General features: G+C 48.6%; 1 protein-coding gene across 1 annotated transcript; it reads right to left on the reverse strand.

The window, feature by feature from the left end:
- Window positions 1-11,321, reverse strand: MNDA (myeloid cell nuclear differentiation antigen). Its single transcript, XM_004775811.3, has 8 exons — window positions 11,185-11,321; window positions 10,936-11,069; window positions 6,419-6,703; window positions 5,173-5,321; window positions 4,553-4,720; window positions 3,143-3,565; window positions 1,570-1,758; window positions 1-313 (listed from the first exon to the last, which is right to left on the reverse strand). Exons 3-8 carry the CDS (start codon window positions 6,681-6,683, stop codon window positions 179-181), a joined length of 1,329 nt encoding a protein of 442 aa, XP_004775868.1. The 5' UTR covers window positions 6,684-6,703; window positions 10,936-11,069; window positions 11,185-11,321; the 3' UTR covers window positions 1-178.
- Between the last annotated feature and the right edge of the window lie 28 nt (window positions 11,322-11,349).

Raw genomic sequence — 11,349 nt, forward strand, 5'->3', positions numbered from 1 at the left:
CCCGTTGTAAAAGGAAGTTTTATTTTTTTTTACACTATAACTGTGTTAGATACGAAATGTAATATTCTTAGAAAATACAGAAAAATATAAGTAAATTTTATGAAAATAAAGAAATATAATCTACAACGCAGATATAAAAAGCCCTTAATGTGCTGGGCTACTCCTGCTGCATCTCTCTTTAATAGAAATCCTCAGTCTTGACCAGACCACTGTTAAAACCCATGAACTGATCCAGAGGCGAGTTCATCATATCAAATTCCACCTTTACACCAAAATTGACTGGATCCTTCTTGCTTTTCTTAGCCTTGACGACCTTAGAGGAGAGAGGAGAAAGACGTGGTGAGACCCTAGGGGCTGCTGCAAAGGTGTGCAGCTCTTCCTCCCACAGGCACTGGGTCTCCGGCTCTGTCAGTGGCTCCGTCCATCCCCCATCCCCTTGGAGGCTCCTTCTCTCTCTCTCCTGAGTCCTGCACTGTACCAAGGAGGGCTGTCGTCTTCCTTTCAATGATAATGACATCTGTCAGGGTCTCTATCAATGAAACGGTTAGTACGGCTGTGTCTTCGTCACTGTCTCAGTTCCCAGCACACAGTGAGCCCTCAGCCAGGCGGTTTCTGATTCATATGAATATATACTTATTCATATGAATATACACTTATCATAGTATTATTTCTCTTGTGCAATAAGTCGCACCCATGACTTTAAGAATTATCCTTAAACTGGCAAGTGCTGCTGCTGCTTGCTGTCCCTGCCGCCAAACCCGGCCTCTCCCTAATGCATCTCTCCAGAGAATTACTAGAGTACTTTGTGCTACAATGTCAAAGTCATCAGGCATTCTTCTGCATGAAATTTTTCAAGTGGTTACTTACTTTCACAATGAATGTGCCATTTCCGTTTATTTCTCAAAAAAGAAAGACCCCATCTGCTTCCTGACCCGTTCTCCCCCCCTGGCCTCATCTTGCCACTGTCTCCACATCATGCATGGCATTTCTGTTGTACGGAAACTGTGTTGTCTCTCAGTTTGGAGGATATGCGTCCATCATGGCCTTTGCCTAGAACTCTTTCCAGTGCCTACTTTGCTGGGGAAAACTACCTGGTGCAGACGGATTTCCATTTTTGTGTAGGGCAGTCAGATGTGTATGGTCTCCCCTAACCATGTACGGTCTTACATCAACCCTATGACGCAGAAACTGTGACCCTTGCAGAGAACCCCAAGCTCCTTCTCCAGCGTCGGGCAAGTGGTGACTCCTGAAGCCAGGACGCTAATCACGTCCATCCTGTTCAAAGCTCTGCTCTCAACCATTATGAGAAGTTGCCTCCCTGCCTTCCTAACGTCTTCAAATATTTCCTTGTTTAGCTTAAGCGTCCTATCTTTTTGAACTCTATGTGAATGTCATTTCCTCGCAGCCTTTTAAAAATCCTCCACTTAAAATGAATGCAAGGTATGGCTGTGTTCTCCCCCCCACCTGCTGGACCCTACGTGTCTGAAAACAGGAACCTGGCGCCCTCAAAACCTGAACAAAATTATTTGCCTCTTTTGGCAAACTAACATTCCTCTGTCCCGATCCCACCTGGATGAAGCTGTGAGTCCCACACGTGAGTTTCAGCTTCTGATCAATCATCTTCAGCTGGAAGCAGAAGAGTCGAAGCTTGTCTCCTCTCTCACACTTGATGTCGTGCCACCTCTCGGTCCCCACGACCTCCATCGTTCCTGTGTTATCCTGGATCTCGTACACTGTCGTCTTCCGATTCACTTTTTTCTGTAACAGAAACGCAGTGTTCAGAGTCTGAGGTCATTGCAGTGATTTCCACGTGGACGAGGCGGCACCTGGTGGCTCAGGAAATGCTGGACCTGAGGAAGCAATCACAGACGCGACGCACACACCGCTGCGGCAAGGGCTTCTCGGGGGAACTTGCCTTTGATTATCCTGCTTTTGTCTGTTCTTCCCCTTTCTCATTCTAGCTATTTTCTTTCTGCAATTCTAGAACAATGAGGTTTCTTCCTATTTTCTGCTGCTTCACCACAAGGGAAGCGTTGATTGCTTAAGGTAACTGGAATCAGAGGAGCTGAACTCTGGCGGGCTCCTTTAGCTCCTGTCCTTAGGCAGAAAGGAACCGACACGACCATGACTATTCGTTCAGTCGGTTATAAGAAACTGATATAACAAGTAAGTTTCCAGTACCTCACTCTCTTTTTGAACCTTCTTCCTGTACCCACTCTTCTCCAAATCTTATCTCCACTGACCAGGATCCTACAGTTCACGGTCTATGGCTTCTCACTTTCTTAAGTTATAACTTCACAATTCTCTAAATGCATTTCTCTGGTCTCTTAAAGACAGTGTAAGACAGGAATGGGAGTAAACTAAGGGGCCATCTCGGAAGAGAGGCATTTAGGATCATGAAGCATGTAAGATCGTATGAGATCCTCTGGGATACCAGGGGAGTTCGGAACAGTTTGGGGATTACTGAATGCATCACATCAACTAGTCCTCATGGACATGCCATAGCAGTAAAACTCTCCAGCCATCCCTCCGCCTTTTGGGGAAATAATGGAATTAGACTGCCACGTCTTCCAAATATCATGCAATATGAACGCTTCGTCTTCAACTCTTTATAAATAATGTATTATAATAAACAGGCTAGGGGGCACAGCCTTGAATGATTATATTATCTGCCTACATGTTGAAAGTATCCCCGTTCAGGAGAATAGAAGCCAATAATATTTATCGCTCTGAATGTGTGTTACAGCCAGAATTAATCTTGGTTAGGGCAGTCTGTTATTCAAAGTAAAAAGAAAAAGAAAAAAAAAAGATTTATACAGTCATGGAGGAGCTCAGCGATATAATTATGATTTATACCCTGTGCTGTCCTTGCTCATGGAGGGTGAAAATAATTACTACTGGTAAAATGACAAGGTTTCTAGGGACTCCTTTTCAAAGAATTTGCATGAAGGTATCTCGGTTAGCAGACGAGCAGGCTCCTCGTCCTGTTTCCTGTCATGGGGCACACTCGACCTCCTATCTGCAGTCGGGTCACAGGCCGGAGCCAGGCTCCATCCCCGGGTCCATGGGCAGAACCTGGCCAGTGAAAACACTCAATTTCAGGTACGGATGGAGAGGAAAAAAAACATTTTAAGGGATTTACCTCATGCAGCAGAAATAATCCATACACAAATGTTCCTGATGCTTGCTTATAAAGATTATCGATCTTGGGGGTTTCACTTGCTCTTTTGATGATGCTGTTTGGGACCACGATCAACTGGGAAGGGTCCGCTTGGTACACGGATGAGGTTTTGTTGATCTCCAGGATTCCTCTGCACTCGTAGTAATCTAATATAGTAATGATATTCTCTTTTGTGAATTTCTCCTTCAGGCTGCTGTTCAAAACCTTCACATGGAAAAACTGAGTGGGAGTGGCCACCGTAGCATGAAACATTCTGGTTTTGCCCTCTTCCGGGGACTCGTATTCGAATGGCTCCATTGCCTTCAGTACCAGGACCGTCAGGGGGCCCTGCTGAAGGACACGTCCTCTAGGAGCAGCCTGATGTGGGGCCTTCACCGTCTGGCTCTGTGTTGGAGAGAAACAGGGAAACAGACTTATATGTCTGGGCAGGGAATTCCAAGCAGGTCACTTTCTCACATGCAAAGCCTTCATGGTAGCCGGGGGACCGCAGCGACCCTCAAAGGTATTTGGAGCTGGAGCCAAGCTAGAAGGGAACTGCCTGACAGAAAGGAAAAGCTGACAAGCCGGTGGCTTCTCTAACAGATGTATGAGGTAGCAGACAGCAGCCCAGGAGCCCGAACACCCGCATTTCGACAGAATCTTTCTGAATGAAAGCCTGATCCTCATGGAATCGGGGACGACCAGAGCCTCGCCCAGAAGGAAGATTCAAGTATTTTATTCAAATCTATCCCCCACCCATTTAGTGTTCAACGACTCAAGAAAAAAAAAGTGTAAGAACAGACAACAGGGACAGCCCTGGAGGGGGGAACTGACGTCCACAGAAGCCATGGAGATTCCAGGTTCTCGGTGTATCTGGGGCCCTGCTGAGGGTCCAGCTCATGTCATCCCCGCTCGAGAAACAGGGCTGTTAGGGGCTCCCAGGTCCCCATTCTCCATGGCTCCGGGGGGGATATGGGCTGGAACCATGAGTCCACAGCAGTCCTGGGTGACAACAGGAAGACAGCCGTGTTCCCCTCTAGACCCCTTGCTCCCTGTGTCCTGGTCTGCATGAGGAGCCGGCGAATCAGGTCATGAAGAGGAAACCACCTGTCTGGCCGTGAGTACGGCGGGCTAGGCTGGGTCTTGGGTTCGTGGCACACGGAGCCCAACCATTCACCCCCACAGCCGCGACGTACTTAGACTGGTCTGGCCCGGGGTAGGCCCCGCGGCGACTGCCACCGTCCTTTCTGCGGCTGTGGCTTCTCCTCCTGTGACCCACCCACCCACAGCACGGGGAGCCCCTTGGCCCAAGCGAGCTGGGATGCCTGCGGCGGCCGCGGCGGCGGCTCCCGGGTGCGGGAAGACTTGGCAAGGAGAAGCGGGGAGCGGTACCTGGGGAAGCGCGGGGAAGACCGGAGCGGCCGCGGGGGCCGGGGGCGGTGGAAGCCAGGCGGCCGCTGCGGACGTGCTGCCCCCCAGACCGCAGGCCGGCCCAGTCTGCGGCGGGGCCACCTTATTCTTTTTGCTCGCGGCCGTCCCTCTGGCGGCAGTTTTTCTTTTCTGAAAGTAGTTTAATGCTCCTGTTAGCGGTTTTCAGGATTAAAAGAAGCACAACACAGTTTCGTTACTTTGCTGCAGATTCTTCTCACAGGGAGCGTGGCGTCCGGAGAAACGCCAGGCGTCCCCGGCTGTCACCTAGAGTGACAGGCCACAGGTGAGGGCGGGTGAGGGCGGGCAGAGCGGACAGCCCGGGAGGGCGATGCTCACGGATGCAGACGGGTCGCTCCTGGGGCCGCCCCCGAGTCGGGATGGGGAGAGCTCCAGACTCCAGAACATCTGCACAGACGAGGCGACGCCATCACATTTATGTGCCTCCCTTGGCCGGGCACGAGGCACTAAGCACGTGGCCCACAAGGCCTCCACTGGGCAAATCAGCGCTGCTAGGAAACTGGGGAGTCCTGTGGCAGAGCCCCCGCCTGGGCCCGGAGGCCCCTGGTCCTCCTCCCGCTTACCTGGGCCGCGGCGGTCGCCTCCTGGGTCCCGCCCATCAGAGCGCTGCTGCTCCTGCTGCTCGTGGTGGCGGCGGCTGGCGCGGCGCCCGCTCCGCCCTGCTGCTGCTGCTTCTTCTTGGGAGTTTCTTCAGTTTTCGTTTTCTTTGCGACTGATACAAAAACAAGGAGGACGCGCTGAACCGGGAGCGGGGGGCAGTTTCAAAGCCAAGTCCTCTCGGCTCCCGCTTGGGATCTAGGTACCCTGGAGTGTGCGCCTGCCCTGCCGGAGCCAGCCTGGCCCTGGGGGACCGACGGCCCCACCGCAGGCCGGGGACTGTGTCCTGCTCCGTGGTGGCTTCCGAACTCCGAACTCGCTCCCCATGCGCTGAGCACGTCCTCCCCATCCTCCGGCTTCCCAGGTGCCTCCAGCCCACCCGTTCCCAGGCCCGTTCTCCCATCATTTCCTTAAAAATCCAAGGTCTTCACACACTCACTGCTTGGTCCTGTTCTTCAAAGGATCTATTACAATAGCAGAAACCAATGAAAGGACATAAGGGACAGGTTGGTGAGGTGACAAAATGGGGACATCGGCCTTTGGATTTTTTTTTTTTTTTTTAATTTTGTTTCACTGTGTTGCCTACCAGAGGCAAGTAGTCCATCTCCCTGAGAAGTAGGTTTTATGTTAAGAACACTGCACCCTTGTTACCAGAGGGGAGATGATCACGTGGCAAACAGTGTTAGTAGAAGAGGCACATTCAGGGGCATCTGGGTGGCTCAGTGGGTTAAAACCTCTGCCTTTGGCTCAGATCATGATCTCAAGGTCCTGGGATCGAGCCCCACATCAGCTCTCTGCTTGGCAGGGAGCCTGCTCCCCCCCCCTCTCTCTGCCTGCCTCTCTGCCTACTTGTGATCTCTGTCAAATAAATAAAAATCTTTAAAAAAAAAAAAAGGCACATTCATTGGTCGAATGTAATTATTTTAAAATTAGTGATTATTTTGTGATTTGCTAACATTTCCAAGCCACGGGAAGCCTCGCGCTCTCATGCACTCCCTCTATCTTTCATTCTTGTCCCAACACACCCTCCAGGGCAGATCCCAGGAAAGGGGACACCCAGGGCTGTCAGCATGTTGGTCCCTGCGCCCCGTGTGGTCCCAGCCGTGAGTCATGCCCTAGGAAAGGGTATGCCAGCCCCAACCAAGTACTCTTCTACTCAGTTTGGGGAAGGGGGCCCGGGGGGAGCAGTCGGTGTGCGCTCTTCCTTATTACCTTTCATCTTCTCATTTCTGAGTTGCTTAACAATGTCCTTAAGTGGTGGCATGTCCTTGAATAGGTCTATTAGCTTGTCCACGCAGGCAGGTCCTGGGAACTTCTTTTCCATCAGGTCAGCAATCCTGACCTTATTATACTCTTCTTGCATGTTGGCGGTGAGTCCCAGATCGCGGGCCAGCAGGGACTTGACGATGCTGAACTGGTACTCGTTGATGGCCTCCAGTCCCTTCAGCAGAATAATCCTCTTGTAGTCACTCCCCATCGCTCCGGGTGCGGCTGAGCCTGAAAGAGACAAGTACCGTCCGGTGTTATACCTTCATCCGGATGGTTTAAAAGTTCGGTTGTGTCTGTGTGAGGGAGGCACCCATGCCAAGGTGTTGTCCTTCAGTGTGTGTGACAAAGAGGAACTTAATTTCCAGGTGTGTCACTGTGGGAACTGGGTTGAGAACTGCTACATTCGGGACTTCTAAGAAATTCTTTCCTTTTAGTAATGATAGTTGAGTTGGGTGGGGTTGGGGGTGGGTGTGGTGGCAGGAGGTCTGGAAAGAGGCAGTTGATGCCCTGTGTGGAGTGAGAGCTGTCGGGGGTCGGAGTCCCCACGGCCTCCTGCCATCCCCTGTTGGGGCTGCAGTGGGCCCCTGGATGTGGGCCTGCTGGCTCCTGACTCTGCAGCCTCTCACTCCCAGTGACCGTCTCCCCGCCCCCCCCACTCCCCACTGGGTGCCTGCCCAGCGCACCTGGCTCTCCCTTAGTCATACCTTCTCACATCCTCTCTCCCTGAGGCTCGGGCCATGTGCCCCATGTTTTCTGTGCCCTGGCCCCCGGCTCTCTTGTGCAGAATCACAGCCCTGATTGGCCAGAATTACGTAAGAGTTGCTTGAATTTCTTCCTTTCGGGCTACTTTGTCTATTCAGTTATCTCTCCATACCCTACACTTCTAGCCATCTTGAAATCCTTCAGTAGTTCTCTGTTTTCTTTGGGAAGTACTCCTTGATCTTTAGCACGGGTTGGAGGCCTTGAATACTGTGTCTTCCTGACTTCTCCCCTTTCCATTTTTCATATTTAAGCTCAAGAAATTTGCATGGCATTTTCATTGTCAGGCTGTCTGCATGAAATGTACTTCTTACCTTTTCTTGGTTTCTTCTTCTTCTTTTTTTTCCTGAAAAGTAAATCTAGAGAATATATGGTCTTCACGAAACTAGTATAATGCATCTTCAAATTCTGCCAAGTTATGTGCATGTGCAGACATGTTCAGCCTGAATCCAATTGTATTCTTATGTTGGATATTTTTACATCGTGTCCTAAACTCAGAATCTAACTCAGCTTATGAAAATCACTACGTGTGAAAAATGCCGCTTTTGTCATTATTTTTTCCTCTCATATCTTCCCTCAACACATGGCTCTGATTGTTAACAGCTTAGACTTAGGAGTTCAGAAGACTTAGCTCCTAGATCATAATCATGCGACCACATACCTCAACAGACAGACTCGGATGTGAGTGAGCGACCTGTACGATGAGACTGAAGCCTGTCCCACAAGCAGACAGAATGGATTCAGAAACAGAAGATAGAAAATGCATGTGGGACCTCTCAGGGTACAAGGTCGAAGTGTCCACACCCACATGCTGTTACTTGTTAAAAGAATAAAATATAAAATGAAAAGGAGAAAATATTTAAAGAAATAATGAGATATACTTCTTGGGATTAAAATAACATGAACATCCTTGAGGAACTGACCAGCAGAGAGCCAAATAGGAAAGGACAGGAAAAACCCACATCAGGACATAATGTAGGGAAACTGAAAAATATCCAAAATAGCAAGAAATATTTGACATCCAGAGAAAAAGAGTGGATCATTTACAAAGTTTCAGAATCACATTTTCAACAGCAAACTGGCATGGAGTACCTACATATCGTATTTCACCCAAATTCTAAATCCACACTTTTGAAATTTCCCAAAATTGTGAAGACAAAAAGTTGTGTGGGTACATGTCGATTTGATGACAAAATTTGTTAGAAAAATATCTGATGTGAGATCTCAGGAGCCTATGTAGATTTTTTTTTTTTTCTTTTTAAAAAATTCCACCTTAAAGCAGGTGCTCACATGTCCAGCTGATGTGGTTTTGAGCGGCATTGTTGGGGCCTGCAGCCGAGGGCCAAGAAAGAATTTTTGAGACATCTTTGGTGCAAAAAGGCGGTTTTATTAAAGCCTGGGGCCAGGAGGACTCAGGGGCAGAAAGAGCTGCTGCTGCACTGGGGTTGAGGGGTGACTGAAGGCAGACTTGGGGTTTGTGGGAAGTAAAGATAAGGGAAGTTTGAAAAGGACTTTCATATGCTAAAGAAGAGGCACAGGCTACTTCTGAAGGCTTAGCTTCAGCCTAACTAAGGTTGTTTTTCCCTCTGGCAAAGCATTACCACTGAGACAGCAAGGAGCTTAAACAACAAAAGCAAAAACAAAAACCCAGACAGCTAGGAGCTTCCTGGAGGAAGGTTATCTTCTGCTGGCCTCAAGTCCTGCTCAACGGGCTGCAGGCTACAAGCACATTTAATCGTATCTACATGCATTTCTTTTTGTCCCAGTTTCCCGCAGCATTGCCCTACAACTGGCGGCACCTGTGGGCTGAGAGCCAGGACTCAGGTCTTACTACAAAATCCCTGAGATGTGGTATGGGCCCCAGACGCCCTTCCTAGGCCACTCAAATTCCAAATTTCAAAACATATGTGAACCCAGATGTTTCAGAGAGGTGTTGCCAACCTACACTGAAGAAAAAAATAATTTTGAAACCAGAATTCTGTGTCTGGGTCCAATGGCACTGAAATGCAACACAACAAGATGAATCTGTGATACTGACCCACACAATAGATAGAAGACTTGGAACAAGAAGACGCCAAGCAAGCAGTGTTTTGGAAAGTGTTCCCCCAAGAAAATACATGAGGTCAGGGGAAAAAAAAAAAAAAAAAAAGCTACCAACTAAAAAGAGAGAACAAGACCTTGGTAGGCTCTTCCAATATTTTAAAAATAAATAAGGCCCCAACCGAAGAGAAACAAAACAGGAAGTAGATCAGCATGGTGGGGTAGATAGGAACAGGATGTGTGCCCACACCGCTATGGCCTGTTAGGCGAGGTCGAAGATACAAATTTTAAAGTATTGGGAAGAAGCAGCAAGCACAGGATGAACAGTACAGATGCGTGTTACAAGTTAGTCAACACACAGCAATTCACCTGATGCACATCAAGTGATAAGACCACTAAAAGGCAACATGTCTAAACGGGTTTAAAAAAAATCTACGTGTGTGTCATGGACAAAAACTAACTAAAAGTTTATTAAAAAGTTGCTGCTAGAAGCTGTAGGTGGAAACATTCAAGACAGCAATCAGTCTGTCAGTACAGCCTTCAACAGACCTTACGACGAAGATTTCAATCAGAACCGGAGTTCTAGGGCCCAACAAAGGCTCTACCTTTCAGAAAGACAGAGCAGTTTTAACTGCGTATTGGTCCAACAGTCATAATATACATTTTTTATTATGAGCTTCTATTGTTCATATTATAAATAGTGTCACAGAGCATATTTCTCACCATATATCCATATACACGTGTTAACAATTGAGAGAACTACAAGGAAGAAATGGACAAAATCTTGATTCTAGTTTGATTCTAGCATATGTTAGTGACTGAACAAAGCAAGAAAAAAAATCAGAAAATACTTAGAGAAGTTGACCAACACTGCTCAGCTTAAAAAAAAAGCTGATCTAACACTTAGGAAATTCCGAAACTTGTATTTAAGATGTTACATTTGTCTCCAATGTACATGAAATGTCTGTGTACTGAGCCCTACAGAACGACCAAAGCATCTTCCGAAATGTGGCTACAGATTTGTCTCCAACCTCCTGTTTTCAAAAAACTCCACCATTTCCACAAACTTGACCATTTGCCTCTGCATCAGAGGAGCCCCGGGAGCCTGCCTGTCCGCCACCCCTGGAAGAGCAGACCCACAGCACAGGCTAGGGCGCCATGTGCTTGAGTGAGCGTGCCCATGAACTTGAGAAACGTTCTGTGCTCTGTGTGTGTGTGTGTGTGTGTGTGTGTGTGTTTTCTCTTTTGTGAAACTGGGATAATACCACAGAATATAGTTTGTGTCCAGACGTGTTTTCTTGCTTCATATCATTGCCTAATACTTTTTTCATACCACACCCATGTGCCCTACCCCAGCGCCCACCATAGCCAGCAAGTTCCCTGGGCCCCCTCCAGGCAAGAAAGCCCAAGCCCGCTTCCCCACATCAGCGCACGCTGTGAACACCCGCAGGACGGATTCTAAAATCCGCAACAGCCCAGATACCTATTGTCCCAGGTAGTGGGACGATTAGGATGAAGGCTCTGAGATTTTCACTTTGCAGAACACACTTGATGCCGGTCCCTCCCCGCTCCCCAAAGTTTCAAACACTCGCTGGCCTCGGGTGATCCTGAGCTGGAGGGACGACCCACAGGTCCTCTACACAAAGCCTGTCCGGACTCACCTCACTGAGGATTCTCCTGTATTCCAGATCCCGAGATCTTCCTCAGAGATGTAGCAACCACTATTTGTTCGGCTTGAGGAAGAAGATAAATCGGCCAAGCTCTCAGAATCTGCACTTGAGGGTGCTGCAAACTCCTGAAAGCGGAGAAAATAATTTCTGGGATGAGACAATGGCAGCGGGGAGCGTCACAGAGGAGCCCGCCTCGGCTGCCTCCCCGGAGCTCGGCCCCCCCCCCCCCAGGCAGATTACGAAACGCAGCGGAGTCGGAGACTCCTCCCAGCCAGGCCTTCAGTCCCATGTGGCCCTGTCAGAGGGGCTGGGCGGCTTTCTCAACAACGTCCTCATCTGAGGGAAATTATCACTTATTTTGTTTTATTGTATTTTTTTTTTTACAAATATCTAAAAGGAATTGCA

The sequence above is a fragment of the Mustela putorius genome, unplaced genomic scaffold (assembly GCF_011764305.1).
Source record: "Mustela putorius furo isolate JIRA1106 unplaced genomic scaffold, ASM1176430v1.1 tig00000997_pilon_pilon_pilon, whole genome shotgun sequence".
In the NCBI taxonomy this organism is placed as follows: Eukaryota; Metazoa; Chordata; class Mammalia; order Carnivora; family Mustelidae; genus Mustela; species Mustela putorius.

Excerpts from the sequence above, each read along its gene's own strand:
- MNDA (XM_004775811.3), bottom strand. The coding sequence starts at position 6,683 with ATGGGGAGTGACTACAAGAGGATTATTCTGCTGAAGGGACTGGAGGCC. Across the intron at positions 4,721-5,172 it reads AGGCGACCGCCGCGGCCCAG|AAAAGAAAAACTGCCGCCAG; the intron begins GTAAGCGGGAGG and ends AACTACTTTCAG. Across the intron at positions 1,759-3,142 it reads GATTATTTCTGCTGCATGAG|AAAAAAGTGAATCGGAAGAC; the intron begins GTAAATCCCTTA and ends TTTCTGTTACAG.